This window comes from Manacus candei, unplaced genomic scaffold (assembly GCF_025592945.1).
Source record: "Manacus candei isolate 608988 ecotype Guabito, Panama unplaced genomic scaffold, ASM2559294v1 h1tg000046l, whole genome shotgun sequence".
NCBI lineage: Eukaryota > Metazoa > Chordata > Aves > Passeriformes > Pipridae > Manacus > Manacus candei.
The window spans coordinates 13,459,255-13,479,113 of record NW_026138094.1 but is presented as its reverse complement, the minus strand read 5'-3'; the positions used below and the strand labels follow the sequence as shown (position 1 = coordinate 13,479,113).

At 44.0% G+C, this 19,859-nt stretch overlaps 1 protein-coding gene across 1 annotated transcript in view; it reads left to right on the top strand.

Moving 5' to 3' along the window:
- Window positions 1–19,859, top strand: part of ADAMTS17 (ADAM metallopeptidase with thrombospondin type 1 motif 17) — a 164,362-nt gene that overhangs the window by 44,658 nt on the left and 99,845 nt on the right. The window contains exon 8 of the mRNA XM_051796783.1: window positions 13,836–13,941. Coding sequence (XP_051652743.1) covers window positions 13,836–13,941 — 106 coding nt within the window. The remainder of the gene's footprint in view (window positions 1–13,835; window positions 13,942–19,859) is intronic.

Sequence of the window (19,859 nt, the reverse complement as noted above, 5' to 3'; positions counted from 1 at the left end):
TATGGCTAAGTAGCATTTAATGATGATTTAAAGAAATCTCTGCTGTTGATCTCAGAAAGTGGTCATTGTGTTTGCAAACAGACAGGCTGAAGGCAGGAGCCTAATTGATGTCCAGCTAAGCCTCCACTGCCAAACAACTGTCAGGAAAAGCTCTGGAACTGCTCCTGGCTACTGTGTGTGTGAGGCTGAGCAGCCTTTGAGGCAGACACGAGCAGAACAAGCTCATTATATTTGGTCTGTGGACAGAGCAGTTCTGTCTTTTGGGGTTTACAGTATTTCTGCTCTTGTCTCTTGCCTTGTGCATGGAAGTGGAGATTTTATTGCTTTCTGCACTGCTTCACACCCCAGCTCCATCACTTCCCCTTGCTGAGGGTTTGTTTCTCTGGGGGATTCTCACTACAATGATCATAAAATAAAGAAAATCGTCAGTTCTGCTTTCATGGCTCATCCTGCTTCTTCCTTTCCTTTTTATAATAAAAGGCTGTGGAAAGAGAAATAGTGTTTGTTTTCCACAGTGTCAAACCTGCTGTCAGTACACTATAAATAACCCATCTGGGCTGGAAATGCCAATCCAAGGATCTGTGCAGCTGAAAGCAGGATTTTCTGCTGTGATACAGTGGACAGGGGAAACATGGGACTCATAAAACCATTTCTCACTGGTTCTTATCCAAGAGCATGGAATGATTTTGCACATCCTGCCTTCCAGCCCAGTGCCTTCCCCGTTAACTCACGGTGCCTCCCTGACAGACCTGTGCCATTAACCAGTACAGTCAGGGGGGTTTGCATTTGATTTCATTTGTAACAAGGAATTTACTGAGAGGAGAAGGAAATGAATTTGTAAATAGGGCTTTTCCTCAGTAAAATTCACAGCTCTTTAACAAAGAGATCAGAATGGTGATCCCCATTGTAGTGGTGAGGAAATGAAGCCTGGAGATGGGAAGGGACATGCCAAGGGACAGAGCAGAGCCCAGCCTTGAGTCAGTCCAAGCCCCTCAGCTGGAGGCAAGGCTACCTCTTCCCAGGCCTTCCCAGTGGCAGCTCCACTTCCTTGGGCACCAGCCAGTTCTTCAGGTCAGTAAAATAACAACTGAACCCTTCAACAGGCCAGAGGTCTGTGTTTCTCCTTTCCACTGCCTGGGTCCCTGTTTCTCCCTGTTTTCCCACATTCCAGCCTGGTCAGTTTGCTGCTCACTGCAGCCCTTCCACAAAGCTGACGTGTTTATAACTGAGAAACCTCTGAGGTTTTTCTTCTCCTCCTGTCAGACATAGATGGCTCTTATCCAGTTGACTGCTTTACAGTGCCTTTATCCTTTGCTGGCTTGAAAACATTTCAGATAGTTCCTATTGTTTTATAGACCCTGTAGCTAAAAAACCAAGCTGTGTAAAAACATCTGTCCATAGCTGTGCAATAGGCTGCAGACATGTAGGGTAATAAGGCATGATTGCATTCATTGGAGCATTTGCTCCACTGGATAATCAAATAGGAGCATTCCAGTTGCACACAGGATATGTAAGAGTAAGGGAAGGAAATGAAGGACAGTTGCCTACTGTACTTTTACATTTCTTCTGTCGTGCAGCTGCCAAGGCTAAATGCAATTTTGAGAGCGAGTTTTAAATAACGTGGAGATGAGATTTTACTGGTGATAGCCAAGAAAACCACACTGGGGAACGGGCATTAAACTCTCCCTCCCCATCCCCAACAAGGGAGTTTGACCTGCACTGATATTTTTTTTCACTAGAATTTTTTCTTTCCAGCTTTGGTTGACCATCTGGTAACATGACCTGGTATAATACCTAACCCATTTTGCAGGGTGTCTGGTCCTGGAAGGATTTTGCTACACCAAATGCACTCAATAGATTGAAAGTCACTTTAAATCCTTGGAATGTTGTTGGGATTTATGTAACAATTCTCCCACTTCCACTGCCTCAGCACAAGCTCCAAGGTTTTCAGTTGGGACTGTGCAACACAAATAGGAATTGGGTTTGTAACAGCACTTTGCATCACTGAAAACCTTCCCTGTGTTTACCAGACACTGAAAATCTTCCCTGAAAATGCAGCAGGGAGTGTCCTCCAGCCAACTGGGGTCCAACACAAACCCACTCCGTGGCTGTAAATGTTAATGACAGGTGCTGTGGGTAAGGTGATGAAAATTTGAGCTGACCCAAGAATGCACAGACACATCCTGGAATAAAAATGACTATAAATGCACAGCAGAGTACTTTGAATTTTACACATGGGAATTTGACCAGATCTCCCTTGCAGAAAATACTGGGGTTACCTTATCAAGCTCTTGCCAATTCAGATAGGAAGGTCAGTGTAGATGGTGAAATTTTAGCCTAATTCTTACTGAGGGTTGTAAATATATCTGTGTTTATGTGTGTGTGTGTGTGTATAAACTGTCCTTTGAAAAGAACTCGAATTCCTTGGAATTTTATTTGGACACAGGGGTTCTGCTGTATAGATTTTTAAATTCTGGGTTCAAAATCCTATAATCTGCAAGGTTTTTGTCTGAATTAGTTAGACAAGTCTTTTTACCTTTTAGATCAACTGATAGACATACATTGAAGTTATTGAAATAATAATTTAACAAAACCCATCCAACCTCTTTCTCCTGTTCTTTTCAGCATGATTTGTCGAATGCCAAGGATTTCTGTGTTTGCTTAGCTCGGAATTAGCCTTGGATTTCTACTGTAGCTGGTGGTCATGAGCAGTCAGCAGGTTGGGGATGTTTGTTGGTTTTGTGTGGTTGTGTCAGACGGGTTTGTGTGGCCCTTTTGCCTGAGCTGTTTGCACTGAGGCTCTGCCTGGCCACAACCAGACTGCTGGGTACACAGGAATGTTCTGCTGAGGATCTGCTTGTTGGTTTTAATAATGTCATCCATCAGGCTCCAGCATGTACAGCAATATTTGTGCTGCAGTAGACAAACAGTGTAAACACTGCAGTTATTTATAAGAAGACTGGCCAGTGAGTTAAGAAGCTCCGTGTGGATGTTTTTGTTTGTTGAAAATGAGTCCATCAGTCTCATCAGAGTTTGTTGTTCTTGAAATGACAGAAAAGTTAGATTTCTATTAGCATTTAGATTTTATATCTCTGTTTAAGAACACTCATTTCTTATCTTCTGTGCTCCAGTTGTTTGTGTTTCTTGCCATATCTGTCAGTCAGAGAGAAAATGGTGTCTCCAGCTTGGTCTTGCTGGGTCCAAGTATGGATTAAATTCCTGACTGTACCTGTGTCCTGACTCCTGGTCAGTTCTGAGGAAGTGTTGCTGCTCCTTCTAATCCCTGTGGTGACTCTTACAAGTGTCTGTTGACTCAGACTTCAGAAAAGCGCTGTTGTTCCCTGGGGTTGCTCTGTCCTTCCAGGTGGTTTTCCCTGTGATTCCTGCCTGACCTTCTGTACCTGGACACACACTTAAGCAGCTTCTGAAGTGGGGATGCTTTCCTGAGCCTGAGATCCTCTGACACAAAAATACTGCTTAGGACTACTGGAGTTCTAAGCTTCAGAGTTTTTTTTTCAGAGATGTCTGGTGCCTCAGGAGAGTCTGATGACTTAATTATGTTTCAGTTTCATGTTTCTTCCCCCTGGTATCTCATTCCTTGTTCCTTAATGTTCTCTGCTTTGCCCCAGACTTCTTTCCATGTGTTTGTCTGTCTCACCTGGATCTTCCCATTTCCCTTCTCCCTGTGTGGAGCCAAGTAAGGAGCAGAGGTTCCAGGCACAGCCCTCTCGTGTTGGCATCTCTCTGTAACTGTGGAGCAGGGCAGGGGTTGATGCTCTCAGCTCATTTGGTCCTTCCCACAATGAACTTGCTGTAGTTTGTGCTGCAGCACAAGAGCTGTGTTTGCTGTGATGGTTGGATGGTTTCTTCTCTGACTGACAGATCTAAAAGTGATAACTTATGACTGAATATCTCAGAACAATCCCTTTTTTCTATGTTTATCTGTGTCACTTGTTGCATTTTCAAACTGGGAAAAATAATGAGTATTTGTTCAGTGCATTGGTGTATTTAGATGCCAGTGTCTGAGCCACAGTGTGGTTTAAACACTGAAGTAAATAAAGCTTTTCGGCTTTACATTGAAGTAAAAAAGACAAAGACCAACTTTCTGTGGCTGGGAACTGAGTAAAGGAGGCCATGAAATGGTGTAATGCACCTTCTCCAAAGCCAGGGGTGATACTTGTGTTGGTGCCAGTGAGATTTTGATCAAGCCCGTGGTGATTACGATGCTGTTAAAATTAGAGCAGATGTGACACACGTTCAGCTTGTTTGCTGGGGGTGCCATGAAGCTGGTTATGATACCATCAATCAGGTGGCTCTGCTGGGAAATGCATCCCGTTCATGGCAGCTGAGAGGAGGCCACTGGGCTCCCATCTTCAAAAATACCCTTTCTGTGGAGCTGGGAATTACCGCTGTTACTGCTGCAAATTCCCTCCACGGGCCACACCCAGGCAGGTGTAAAGGAGCTTCTGAATTTCCTGGGAGTCTTTATTTGAAGGGATATGAGATTGGGAGGGCACTTCCCTTGCTTTGTAACAAAAAGGCCTGGAGCAGTAACACATGCATGGAAATGTCCCTTGGCTCTGCAGGAGTCTGGGACAGTTTTCTTTAGTGCTGCTGCAGATGCTGTCCCTGTGAGCCTCCCGTGCTGTCATTCCTGAATCCAGACTGGAAAGGCCTCAGGACTGGGACTGTGCCTTGACTTGTGTGTGAGGCACCAGGGACTCTTCTGGCTGCTGTCAGTCAGCACAAGGAGCTCGGCAGGATTCATCCAAATTTGTGTTTTCTTTCACAGGAGCTCGAGTTTGAACATGAGAGATTTCTTTTTATTGAGTGTGAGAAAAGCTCAGGCTGCTCTTTTTCGTAGTGAAAATTTCTCTCTAGCTGGTGTTACTTTAAGGGTGACATTTTATTTTTGAGTGATTTAGAGAAAGAGGTACTTAAAAAAGTAGATTCAGGGCATATTAAAAATATCCCCAGCCACTTACCTCTGGAATTAGCCATTACTTCTCTTCAGTCAGGCTGGTGCTGTGATGTGTTTATGTCTGCATAAACTGCCATGTGGGTCATTCCCTTTTTTGGGGGGTGGAAGTTGGGATGGACAGTTCTGTTTGGGAAACCAGAGGAGGGGCCCTTTGGGTTAAATGCAACCCAAATAGTTTAACGTGGTGTGGTGAGTGTGTGGATGTGATCTTTGTGCTTTGTGCTTGTGTGTCTGCCCCAATGACAGTCACTCCCTAATAGTTTTGGCCAATTTAAATCAGATTTGAGGATATGGATCTCGGAAATACTGGGCTCTTGGAAGTTTTCTGAATAGAGGAGAAAGTTCTCTCCCTCAGATGCTGCCACTGAGGGAAAAATTGCATCACCCACGTTTACATCAGGAACCCCAAGTGGAAGTGCCAGTGTGTAGGAAAGCAAGCCATTAATTTTGCAGTAAGTTTAGAGATTTTGTATTTATTGTCACCTCCCCTCCCACCAAACTGTCAAACCCTGCCAGAACAAATGTGCTGAGTGTGGTGCTGTGTGAGGAGAGAAGCAGAGCCATGGCACTGCCTCAGTCTCCCCTTCCTGCTGACATGGAAGGACCATTTTCACTCCCTGCTGGCAGCAGAGGTGGCAGCCAGTGTGGAGGAACTGGGGACCAGCTTTTCAACCCAAGTTCTGACTCCAGCAGAGCAGCTCATCCCTACTGACATTACCAGGCACAGCCCCCAGGTTTGTCAGTCTTGTCAAGTCAGGCTGTGAGGTTAAACCAGCACTCAGCAAAGAATTAGAGCAGAAGGGCTGAACCAAGGATTGCTAAAGAAGTTTATCAGTGCTGTGCTAATTGGCAGCTGGCCAGAGTGGAGCCAGGAGCTTAGACAGCCCTGGGAGTCAGGATGGAGGAGCTGCAAATGAGAAGTATCACAGAAGCAGTTTGGAAAGGCATCTGTTCAGAGTTTGATTACTGTGAATCATCCTGTTCTCTGACCTTCTCTGCAGGTCTCCTGAGCCACTCTGGTTTGGCCAGGAGAGCAGCTTGACACGCACACAGCACCTAAAAATAAAATACACTTCAAATCTTAACATGTTTCCAAAGTGTAGATTCAGTCACTTTCTGAGAGTAACAGTTGCTTACTCATTCTGTAGGAACATGGGAAGCATCTAATGGAGAGCTGTGGAAGAATGCCATTCATCAGCAGCACAGGTGTTCAGCCATCTCCAGAACGTTCAGCAGACTGGGCTGACACTCTCCAGACAGTGAAATGTTGTTCACTGTGCATTCCTGAATGTTGTTTAACCATTGCAGGACTGATCCTTGCCCATGAACCCAATACCAGGGCAGGCTGAGATAGGCACGGCTCAGGAATGCTTTTGAAACTCTTAAAAGAATCTTTTAATTTATTTGCAAAGCTTCATGAGTTTCTTACTGTTTGCCATTGCAAGAAGGAAAAACTGGAACTGAATGCTGGACCCTGACTGTTCACTCTAAAAGCAGATGCTGTTTGGTACAGGGACTACAAATATTTTTTCTGATTTCTTGCCAAGTCTGATCTTGTCTCTTCATTCTGGAAGGCAGATACCAAGGAATTTGAAGGCTCTGAGATCCCTGTTGGTGAATTCCATGTTGTTCTTTGTTTAGCAGGCTCATTAAAAGCTCTGATTTGATAGTTTTCTTCCTTCTCTCTGAATTCAGCCCCTCTGCTGAAGCAGATGGCTCAGATGAGTTGCAGGGACAAACTGACAGATTCAAAAGTGGAAGCCACAGAACTAACCTGAAAAAAGGAAGATGAAAAAGCATTTGAGAAGGGAAAATCCTGCTTAATTGTGCAGCATTTTGTAGAAAGGACCAGCAGGTTCATCTCTGCAGTGCCACCACAGAACATCCACTGAACAGCGTGAGGCCAACAGAAGATATTCAAATCCAAATGCCCTGGAGCCCCAGGAGAGGTGACTCCCCAGGGCCAGAGTCCACATCCTGCTTTGCAGTTTGGTTTCACAGTCATTGGTGATGTTTTCTTTGAATTCACAGTTCCTTCAGGCTTTCAAAAGCAGCAGATCTCTGCTGACTTCTGCCACATCTGATTCCTTTCTGCTGCAAGATATCCTTGAACAACCTTGTCCCCTGTGCCTGTCTCTTTTTCTCCCAATAGCTCATGTCCCCCTCATTTCCCTCACTTGTTTCTGTCCCAGCTCTAACAGCTGTCCCTCCCTTATGCCAAGTGCCAGGTTTTGCCCTCACCTCCCTGCCCTCACCAGGTCTTGTTGCAGTCCAGCTCCTGCCTTTCCTCAGGTGAGCCTGGAATTCCAGAGACGTGACCCGGGGCTGGAGGCCCATTTTTCTCCAGCAGTAAGTACACACAAGTTCTCAGAGAGCTCATCTTCCCTTCTGATCTTATCTCCTGCCCTGCTTCCCTCAGAAGTGACTCCCTGCTGCTTAGGAGATCAAAGTCATGTTTCTTGAAGCCTTCTGGAAAACCCATATTATCTCCATTTGCTACTTTTCTGTCCCAGTGTGTCCTCATTCCCTGATCTCTTCCCATTTGTCTTCCTGCCTTGTTCACTGAATTTGAATTATTCCAGGCTTCTGTATACTTCCCAGCACTGTGTGTTAACTCATCCAGTATTCCCCAACTGGAATCCCTCTCTCAGATCCACCTGGCCACCTCTTCTCCTGCCTTTCCTCTGAACAGGAGTACACCTGTCCTAATATATCTTACTTGGAGTAATTAAGCCCATGTAATTCCATATATGTGTGTGAGCATGGAGACTTTCAGCACCATGCAGTGATGTCCATAAAGAGGTTGTACACTGGCTACCAGGCTTTGGGAATCTACACCCAGGAATGGTGGTCTGATTTGGACTAAATATCCCAAACTTCATATTAGACTAGAGAGCCAGGGTTGCAGAAAGGAGCTGTGTGTTTGCCTGAGCTCAGCTCTGGTCGCTGGGGAGTGTTTGGGAGAAGCTGTCTGGAATGTGGCTGTTAGCATATCAAAGGAGAGTAAACAGGGAGATGAGACCCTGCTTCCTCTGCTCCAGTTAATGAAGCCACTCCTCCTGTCACCTTGGATGGGGAGGATTTATTAATGTGCTGCCATGCAGGGGAGGGATGGTTTGCTGCAAGGGAGGAGCCACATTAATGGCACAGAGGTTGTCATGCTGAACAAAGAGCAGATGTCAAACAGACAGGGTATTTCTTTTTATCTCCTGCTCTGCTGATGTCTCAGATCCCAGAGCTTTTTCATAAAAGCTTAGAAAATCAGGGCAGGAAAGAGTTTCAGGTGGTCTTTTAATGCATTTCCTTGCTCCAAGGCAAGATCAGTGGTACCCATGTCATTCCTGATGGATAGCTCTCCATGAGGCTCACCAGTGTGTTTGTTTCCAGATTTCTTTGAAATCCAGTGAACACCATACCTCTGGTGAATATTTTTGTGATCACAAATTCTTGTGACATTGGAAAGGAATTTGGTTTCCAAAGATGCCCATGCCAAACCTCAGAGGGTTTCTGAAGGTTGTCTGCTCTTTGCTGGCACAATCCACTATGAATGATGTTTTTGTAGGCCTTGGATAAAGGGTCTTCCAGGCCAAAAAGGTGTTAGAATATCTGTCAGCTTTCTTATCTCACTGCATTTGGTATCTGAAACAGCCTTTACTGGTGTGGGTGAGGACAGTTACCCCTAAAGTCAGGAGAGGTCTTCATCCTCTAGGACTTTTCAGCTGTCTGGGCATCCCTGGTACACTGTGAGAGACTCTTATATCCTTTTTGGAATAGGGATAGGGCTGACTTCTTGCAGTGCCTGGGAGCCTATTCCCTCAGATGGTCCATGGCATCAGACACTCTTTTTGTATAAATACCTGAGTTCAAAATATTGTGACTTGCACTGGGTACAGCACTTGGTGTGATTATTAACTTGTTTTCCTACCTGACTGTAGCTGTCCCTCGTGCATTGGGTGGTTGTACTATAATTTCTGTACTTGTGATTCATGATGAGTGTATTGTTTCCAGAGTGGTTTTCATTAAATACAGTAACAATGAAAATTCTGGCTAAGGAAAACAGTTTCCATGCATGAATATTAAACTCTAATGGAAACCATGCTGCAAGATTAACAGGATTGGCATCGAGATGATTACCCAGCCGAATTAATCTGTGCCACTAAAATTGCATGTCCAGCTTTGAATGAGGACATTCTCATAAAATGAAGGAACAGCTCACCCTGTGGATGATCCCTGTAAACCAAATTTGGAACTGGAGGCTCAGTGGGACAGTGGTAACAGCCTCAGCCTGTCTGTGTTGTACATGCTGGAGAGGTCCTTCCATGGATACTGTTCTTTTTCACCTGGATACCGCTGACTCTTGAGGCCTCTGTTTACTCAGCTGTAGGACAGGGATTGTGTGATTACCTATCTTGGAGGCAGTTTAATGGGTACTTTAATGTTTGGGGTTTTTTTTTTAAATTTTGGAACCTTTTCTGTATAGGTTTTATAGGAAGGAGAAGCATTTTTCATTTTAAGTATCATAAGCACTGAAAGATTCCCTTGGTGACTGACTTGGTGTGTAAATACAGGCAGGGCATCTCTGTCAAACATATCATTACCATTGAATGGAAAGGCAGAGCATGAATCACTTCAGGGTTTCCTGGTTTTCCTTGTGGAGGATGTTAAGAGAGGCTACAGGAATGTAATTGATGGCAATGTGTGAGCTGCACAAATTGAAAATTGTGGGAGGATGAGAAAAACATCCAGCTCAGCACCAAAGTAGTAATGATGGGGAATGGGAGGTTTGCTCTGAGCATGTGGATATGCAGGGAGTCTCCATCTGTGCCAAGCAGACTTCAGGACTTGGAACCTGGCTCCCTTCCCAACAGCAAATACATTGAGAGGAGGAGAGCCAGCCAAGTTTTAATCAAGTAAAAGTTCTGTATCCAGAGGTGGTTGGCAAAAGAAGAGATTAAAGTATTAGGAGCGCAATGAAAACAAGACATTAGAGAGTTGAAAGCTGGAGTACCTGGACAAACCACTTGCTGAGTGAATATTCCCCAGGCATCAGGAGGAAGCCCCTGGTGTTTGAAAGAGGGCAGAATGGGAGCCCACAGGGCAGAACTTGTGCTCTCCCAGCTTTGGCCATCCCTGTGGCAAGTGTGTAATATCCTAATGCCTCGCTGAGCTGGTGGGATAAATGGAATCATTCCCCTCAGAGATATTGCTGGTGGAGGGCTCATTAGCTGGCAGAGAGGCCAACAGCTGCAAACTGTTTATGTATGACAACTTTTTGGATAAAAAGTGAGTTTACACAGTTGCCTGTGTCCTAGGGTTTGCTGTGGAAGTGCAGAGAGCTCTACCTATTCAAGCCCAAGCACAGAAGTTATGGCCTGTAATTATGTAATTTCTCAGGAGAGAAAGGAAAAAACCCTCATGCTTGGGAACAGTAAAAATAGTATTTGGCTTTCCTTTACCACTGATGCTCCTGCTTGACCTTTTTTTATATTAAAAATAGACTTGAGGTATTTGCTGACAGTGTATCTGAAAGATAAGGACTTTCTTCCCCACTGTCTGTGTGTTTGCAGAAGCACATGAGAAGTGTGAGGTATTTTTTTAAAAATAAAAAACTCAGTTCAGCTTTCCTTCCTATTTTTCATTTCCACACACCTGTCTCTCCAACAGGACCAGGAGCAAAATTACCAAATAAAATAATTTCCTCCTATATCATTCCCAGCCTGGTAGAACCACAGCATGCCAGGATTTTCACAAACATATCTGAATTCCAGTTCTGCAGACTTGAAAGACTCAGATAGAAATCTGGAAATTTGAAGAGGCAAACAGCAGTTTCCATTCATCCCAGTGAAGAAAATAAATCATATTAATGCAGCTACCAAGGCATTGTGCTACTATGGCTGTTGGTTGAAGGTGTATTTTTCTCTGCATATCAATTATATGGATCATTGCACTGGGTCACAAAAAAGTTGTGTTTATCTGAGTAGTTTGGATATATTTGCTGAAAAACTGGATTATGTTTGCAGATGAATAACTTATTTGCTATTTATGTTCTGATGAAAGAATTAATGGTGAAATGTATTGGTCCAAAAGAAAATTAGAGTTTTAGGAAATCATTTGATAGAAAATATATATTTCAAAAATGTTTCTGAGGCAAACTTTTTCAGGCTTCAGATGTTGTACCAATTTGTTATAACTGGCTTGCTGTTCCGGAATGACTCCTATTAATAAGCACTCAGCAGTTCATGAGCTGGACTTCTTACTGACTTCATTCCATGTGCTCCAAAGGTTTCTGCTCTCTGCTCTTCCAGGATTATGAGTTTCTCTGCCCAGTCCATTTCTGTAATAATAAACTAATTTTAGATGTCTACATTTTTTTTTATTGATCACTGCAAATATTATAAAATGGCCACACAGGATTCACATTAAGCATTGAAAATAACTAATAAAAAGAGATGACTAACGGTCTGTAACTGAGCCACAGTCATTGCTTCTTCAACCAGTGGTGGATGTACAAGTCCTTAATTAAGTTTTCCACTTTTAAATAATGAGGCTCTTAGCACAGAGCAGTGTTATTGCCAGGTTCAGTGGGGATTAGAGCCACTAAACAAAGACTTGAGAAGAATTTCTGTTTGAGGTAATGTATGTGACATTTTAACTGGTATTTAACCTCTTTAATAGAATTCTGGGCTGTTTTGCTGCACCACTCCTCCCAAACATGGGAATATTGCCCCCTTCCATCTCCAAGTGATGGCAAACATAGACTCAGCCTCATTTTATGAAGTCTGAACTTGGCACGAGTCATTTCCAGCTAAACTGACTTGACTGATTGAACCCTGAGCTGAAAATGCAGTTCTGTTTTGGTGCTTCTCAGTCAAAACCTCGTGTATCAGCTACAACTGAGGTGATATTGGCACAGGTTAATGGAAGATGAAGGTGGAATAATCAGGTTTAGTAGTAGGGATAAAACACTTCTGGTAAGAATCCTTCTCTGGTCATTGCTGTTTGCTGTACCTGAATCTGCTGAGAGGGAACCAAAATATTGATACATTCAATAAAATATTCAGTAAAAGGAGGGTTTGAGAACTCAAAAATGCAGAAAGGCGCAAACCTAAAGAAGCAGAAGGTTGGCTGAGTGCCATAATGGTTCCTTTTCATCTCTAGCTGCTGTGGCTCTAATACCACATTTTTACTTCCCTTTAACCAAAATGTGGTACATTCCTTAGGCCATCAGGTGTGTGGACTGAGGTTGCAACCTCAAAAATCTTTCTCAAAGAAGGCTGTTACTTCTTGAGCAATTCCTTGACATCCTTAGGATTATTCTGTGAGTAAAAAACAAGTCAGTTTATCAAAGTGCTGAAACCCAGCCTTCTTTGGCCATTGATTTAAAAGATTAAATCTTCATTTTTTGCATGTGGTATGAATCTGGCCTTTCACAGTCAGCACTTTTAAAATAAGCAACTGTTAGTGTCTGATTTCTGCCTTCGCTCTCTGCTGCACGTGCTGAAGTAAAAAGCTGTTGCCCATCCCTTCATTCCATCCAGAATACCCTTGGCAACAAATATCCATATCCTTATTGTTGTCAAAACTCATAAGAACAGAGCTGGACTTCCCCCAGGTCTAAAGTTTTACATTTGCACTCTGATAAATGCAGCTTTGTCAGCTCTGAGGGAAGAAAATAAAAAAAGAGAAAGGAAAAAAGCAGAGACCGTGTCTCCAGTGCATGGTCATGGGCTGCTCTTTAAAGGCAGCCAGATCCCAGCTACCCCTCCGTGGGAACAGTGTTCCGGGGAGGAATTACATTTCTTGTTGTCTGTTAAATAAAAATACAAGCAAATATATCCACTGTGAAAAAACTGAGAGGCATTTGGGGAAGGTCTTTACACTTCCCTTGCTTCCAGCGTGGCAGAGGGATGTGTGGAGTGGCTGAAGGGACATTTAGGTTGCCCTGTGCCATCTGGGAATCTTGTTTTGTGTGTGCACTGAGCTGTTCTGTGGCTTTTTAGGGGCTTGTTTAGCAGTGTATGAACAAAACCCCCTGCCTTTAACCCTTGTGCCCAGCTCCCAGTGGCTCAACTGCGTTTTCCAGGTGGCAGGTGAAACAAAGTCTCAGCAGCCACTTGTCCTGAGCGTGGCCTGTGATGCCACCCCAGCATTTCCAAGTCCAGTGGCACTTTCTGAGGGGGCAGTCTGGGTGCAGGAAGGGCATCTGAGGACTGTTGTTCTTCCACAGCAGAGTTTTCATGCAGTAACTTTTGAATTCCTCTTTGGCTTCAGCCTCAAACCATTTGTGGTGCCCACACAAACAGGCCTGGAGAATCCTGTGCATGGGATCAAATCCTAAATTCCACCAACCCATAGAGGACTTCTGCCACCTCCATTGGCTTTGTGACTCACCGTCAGCAGTTTGCCAGCTTCTCTGGCTCTGACACTCTTGCTGTCTTTTGAGTATAAAAATATGGGGAAATGTAAGATCTTTTCAGAGTTTCTGCTTTATTGTTTTATCCCCTGTCCCCAACTTTATTCTGAAATTTGGGAGAACTCCATTTAAATGCTTATTCAGGATACTTCACTGCATCTTGTAGTAGAAGGCATTAATAGACAAGCTTGGATGAATTTCTGAGTCAGTGAAATATATTTTTGAAACAGTGAAATATATTTTCCAAGGAAAGCAGTGAAGGTGTGTTTAACTTATTTCCTGTCTGACAAAACTGGACTGATTCTTCAATAGGATGATGAACAAACTACTCAGATATTTTGTGTGCAAACTGCTCTGGTGTTTTTCCTGCCGGTTGCATTTTTTGTCATTCTGGTTGAGCCACTGATGCTGATGGGGCCATTCTCTGTATTTATGTTGCAGGAATCGCTTACCTGGGAGGTGTCTGCAGTGCCAAGAGGAAGTGTGTTCTTGCTGAAGACAATGGTCTCAATCTGGCTTTTACAATTGCACATGAACTTGGGCACAAGTAAGAACCTGTCCTTCTGTTTCCTTCTTTCCTTCTGCCCCTGGAGCACACTTTTGTTTAAAGCCAGACAAGTGCAATTACCAGTGTGGCATGTTTGTTATGATTTCATAAATCTGGCACATTGGTACCTAACTTAATTTTTGGGAGGCTCACATAAATATTCATTTCAGCACGCATAAATCTTTCCAGTTGATTTTCCCCTGTTTTCTACTCTCTCTTCTGATTCTGAGTGGCACAAAGAGGCCTCTTCTCTTAAATGATTGATGGTAATAGAGACAAATTCTGCTTTTCTTCACTGCATAGAATAGGTCCATAAAACCACCATCAACTTCAAAGTCTTTGAACTTGCTAAATTTTCTCTGAAGTTCAGGTGTCTGTGTCGAGGACTTTAATAGTTAAATAGTTTGGTAATGGTTTCATCTCTGCATGTGAAGTAATCTGCTGTGACTGAAATGGTAAACATCAGTATTTTGGAAATGCCCCTAGGCATTATTATTTGATCAGCAGAAAGAAATCATATAACTTGATTTATCAGCTCAATCACACCTAAGGAACACCCTTTGAACACACAGGAAAAAACAGGAAAGAACGTGATAACCCCAAGTCAGACAGAAATGTGCAGGATGAGATTACTGGGTACTCTCTGCAGGTGACTTTGAAGACTCTTTAAAGCTGCCTGAAAATATCCCCTGGACAGAAGAAAATTGAGTGGAAGAGTCAGCTGCATCCTCCTGGTGCAGCTCATGAGTTAAGCGAAGGTCAGCTTCCCATTCCCTGCTCTCCAGGCTCAGTGTCACAGGCACTTACTCAGAATACTGAGGAGCTTTTCCCCCTTTCCATTGACATCACTCTGGTTGAACTTTGTCACAGTCAGGCTGTGTAAGGTACAGAATTAGACCAGGAACAAAGTTACACAGGGCTCAGGACTGTACCCGTGGGATTTTCAAGTGCTCCTTCCTTCAGCTTCTCTGGATGGAAGGTGGGAAATCCCACCATCATTCCTGTACTAAGGAACTGTGCCCAAGTTTTGTCTGCACCATTCTGGGCTCCAACAGTTTGTGTGCCTGTTGCATCTTCCTTTCCTGGAGTAAGGAGTATTTCACAGCTAAGTCAGAGTCAATGTAGCATGTTCAGATCCTGGCCAGTCTCATTCCATGACAATTACTTTATGGCAATGTATTTCAAAGTTGCATGGAGGATTTTTAGGTTACTACCAAAAATGACAAGACGAAAATGAATCTCCTGTTCACCCTCCAGTGACACCAAAGGCAGCTGAGCCAAACCGAGGGTGGTTTCTGCAGAAATGAAGGACATTTGGTTTTGGTTTTATTTAAATTGCATGCCAAGATGTTAAACTGAGCCTAAACTTAATAACAAATTAACCTGTGGGTAATGTTAAGGGAAATTCAGCACTCATCTTTGGATGGGCCAAGAGCAAGAGGGAAAAAATACTTGAGCTGCAGAAAATCCAGCTGTGTAAAAGAGTGAGACTGGTGTGCCCTGGTGTTTGCCAAGTTTCTCAGCAGAGCTGACAAGCTTCCTTCCAATAATGCCTTGCAAAAAAATCCCCACCATAAGTAGGGGATGTAATGCTTTCGGATACAGCTCCATCTGTGCACAAAATTGCAAACTCCATTTGCTTTTCTGAGGGCAGTTTTGGTGCTGAGACCATGATGTCCTTCCTTTCTTTGCACCTTCTGCTCCAGGAGAGGCTTAGATCTCATAGTGAGGAGAGAGAGAGAGTTCAAATGGAGAGTGCAGGTGAGGGAGGACAAATGGCAAAGGAGGCTGAATTTTCTAACAGAGCTGCCTCATGAACCACTTCCCTGAGAGAGAAAAAATGAGAACAGGCTTTGGAAATAGAGGGATTGGGAAGATATTTGAGCACTGCAGGGGTGTGGAGGGTCATGCCATAACCATGTATAGTCAACTCCCAGTGTGCCAAATCAGAGAGGGAAAAATACCATCCCTCACCATCCAACCTGGGCATTAAAGTCATCCCTCTGTACTGTCACCTCCCAGTGGTCTGGTTACTTATTTCAAACTGGTCAATTGACTGGTGCTTTTCTGACCTGGAGATCAACAAGATCCTTTCATCGACCTTTCAAGGTGTGAGGCCTCTCCTTCTGGTTTTGAACTGCTGTAGGATGCTCTGAGCAGCCCTGGTTTAGCACCTCTCATGTAAGTAGAAGATTTGTTTTCAGACTCTACTTACAAACTTGCAGTTTTTAATTGAAATATAAGGAAACCCACAGCAGAGATGAACACAAAGAAGCTGACATGAGCTTGAAAAATGGAAACCAAGGAAAACTAGGTACAAGTTTCTTAATTTTAAAAGAAAATCCGATCAAAACTTACATCCATATTGGCAAAAATATAAATTTTGGAGAGCCGTAACCGTGAGCTTTACTGAAGTCTGATTTCCTTATGAGTGTAGAAAAGCTGAGATTTATTATTCTTTCCTTAAGACTAACAAATGTCTGTGGAGATCACAAGCCCAGTTTGGCATTCACAGATAGTTTCTGATGTGGACTTTGGAAAAAGTGAATGGATTACTAATTGATGTGTCAGATTCCTAATCTGCCACTAATGTCATTTGGACTGACTGCAAAAAACACTGTTGCAGGCAGCTGCACTGTGAAAACATGGAGACATCATTAAATAGGTCCATTAGGAATAAATAGGTCCTATGAAAGTTCATCCTCAGGTTTAACCTATAGGGTTGTTGTTGCTTGATGATGGGGTGAGTGACATGACTTTTATTTCTTGTATTTAAATTTTTCAATCTGTGTTGATAATTTTGGTCCATGGACCCAGAGGAAGCATCCATTTGTGTTTAGATACAATTTGTCCTACAAAAGGATGCAGAAGAAGAATTTTGCTCTTACAAAAAGGCATTCAGAGCCCACTGAATATGTGGCAAGGCTGCAAACCATAAACTTCTTCCTATACAAGACAGGACCCTCATCAAGCCTCATTCCTTTATTCAGCAGGGTCAGTAGTGGATGCCTATTAAACACACTTGAACGTAGCCACAGTTAGTTGGGTTTTATCCAGGGTTTGCTGGGTGAAGTTCTGTGTTCTGACCTACACAAAAGGAGAGACACAGAGATCACAGTGGGCAAGGTCTTCATGTTATAAACATGATACACTGAACACTTTCTTAGTCTCCTCTTTGCTCAGACTAGCAGGGCAAGGCCATCAGTAAACTGGGATCCTGAGTGGTGCTTCCCTCCTCCTCCATGAGCTACACCAGTGGGAAGTCGATCTGACATTCACACCCCAAAGACCACCCTGAACAACCCACTTCTAGAAAAGTAGTGCCACTTCCCCCTCCCCTGGTTCTTTCTTTGTCTACAGCAGTGCCTTTGTTACCATTTTCAAGTCATTCTCCCAAGAAAAAAAAAAGGCAAATAAGTTTTTTAAACAAAAGCCTGGATTCATCCTTATATCCGTTACCCCTAAACGGAGCCGGGTGGGCTGCAGCCAGTGGTTTTTCAGGACAACAATACCAGCTTTGTTGCCATTCCTGTTTCTTTCAACAGCCTCAGCTTTCCTGTTGTGGGCTGGGGGCAGGCTTGGGTGAGGAGGGAAGATTCCCATTCATGAGCTGGCGGAACCTGGCACTGCCTGGCTGGGGAGGGAACAGCCGGAGGTGGGATGGCTGGAAGCCACAACGTGTCAGATGCCCTTGAGAAAGGGAATTAAATTCAACTGACAATAAGCAAGGAGCAGTCTGTTGCCAACACTCTGAAACCACATGGCCTCAAACTTGAAGCTGAAACAGATGAGGACAAAAACGAGTCCAAAGGTAAAAAGCCCCTAATGCACAAACCAAACAGCTCTGGGCTTGGAATCAGACAAGAGAAGAGTTTGGAAACAGCAGGTTTCTCTCCAGTGTGAATATTTGCTTTAGATGTTAAGTATTGATAGCTGGAGCTTGGTTAAAATTACTTTAGGGTGCATAATTATTTGCTGCATGATCAAGTATGGCCTTTGTGGTGTGTCTCAAGCAATCCTGATGTTGCAGGTAAGGGAAAAGCACTCTCTGGATGTTCCCTTTGTGGTCTGATATTTATGCTGATAGACCTGTGAATAAACTTGCCTCCCTGATCTGTGCAGTGCAGCACCAGCAGAGAGATTCATGCAAATGTGTCAGAATGTGGAAATATTGCAGGCTGAGGAGGAGCAGATCCCAAAGGTGCAGAACAACTGCACCCTGTAACAACTGACACTGGCAAAGCCAGCTCAGCATGGTGCAGCCATACAACTTTAATTCCTGAGAACCAAAGAGGAGATTAACTGTCCCACTTCTTCTCCCCTGCCCTGCAGTTTATAGAGGGTTGGTCCTAATGTATTTTAAAAATGAACATTTTTGTGTGGAAGCTGAGGACCACCCCAGTAAATGGGACCCAGAACTGTGCAGACAGGTAGTGATGCTGAGTGCCCACTGTGCTGATAGAAACCTGTTTGTGTTTCTGGAGCAGTTTGTGTTCTGGGATTCCAGTCAGCAGTGGAGCCAGGCAGCCAAACCATGGTGATGGGGCAAGGAGAGTGGTTCTGGAAACCCTGTAGAAATGGAGGACCCTCTGCTACAACTTCTCTCATTTTAATCTGGGAATATAACATTTAGGTATGGGATGTGGGAGCTGAGAAGCTGTTTTGATAGAAAAAAGACCAGCAACCCTCTTTATATGCTTTAGAGCAGCTCACCATAGTCTAACCCTTGAACTCCGTGCTCTACTGATACAGGCATCTGTGTGTAGTTTCTGTCCTGGCTGACTTTAAACATTAACTCTGTTTTTCAGACAAGCTCCTACCTGAGCTGCTTTTTCTGCTCTGTGTTCCTCCGAGTTCGTCCCACTTTTATCAGGTCGGTTCTGCCCCACCTGAATTTCTGTGGAAAATTTGTCTTTGTTGCTGTTGCAGAAATCCAGCAATTCATTGCCAGGGGGCAATGTGTCCCCTGGTTACTTCTTATCTCCCAAAAGGTATGAAAACCAACATTGCTTCAGTTGTAGAATCAACCATGTAGAAGCATCAAAGTCTCAGTTTCAGGGTTATCTGGACAACTTCAGTTTTAACTCTAGTCCCTCTGTCCTGCCAGTGAGGCCAGACTTCCATTCACAGGGTAGGATTTCAGCATGTGGTTAATGACTTTACCTTAACACATGCCCACAGGCATCTTATTCACTCCTGTGAATTAATGTTTTCCTAGAGAGAGACCTTGCAAAGAGGTGCCCATCTTATGGGTCTGTAGGGTAGTATCCATTTATGGATGGCTCAGGGATGCAGCCAGTGCCTGGATAAACCTCTCCAGTGGCTCTGCTGGCAGTCTGGGAGTAGATTCTGCCTCGTGGTGGGCAGCTGTGGCACAGTTCCCTCTGTGCCTGTATAAACCCTGTGTGGCTGCTCTGAGCACACTGCCAGTGTGTTGGAACTTGCATTTGTAGCGGTGGAAAATCAAGGTCAGTTGGATCCCAGGAGGACCAGAGGCAGAGGCAATCCCATGCAAGCTTTACTTTAGCAAGCTCAAGGACCATTGACTGTGTTGGTGCACCAAGACTTCCTTAGTAGCTGGGGAGTTCCTGCCCCAGTATGTTCTCCTGGTGCCAGCACTTTCCACTTTAAATCCCACAGGAATACGTAGCTGTTCCAGTATATTGCAGTCTCGGGAATACTGGGAGTGACTGGCTGCTGTGTAGACATACCCTGGGGCTGGCCAGAAATGCTGGCAGCAGTCAGTACCCACCCTGGAGTTGCTAATTTTATTTTCTACCATTTGTGTTGTAAATCTGTTGTGTAATGTCTCTCTCTCTCTCTCTCTCTCTCTCTCTCTGTGTTCCCAGGCTCCCTTTTCGTGTTCCCCTCCTTCCAGGTTTCATTCTTCCACAGATAATTACAAGCACATTTTCACA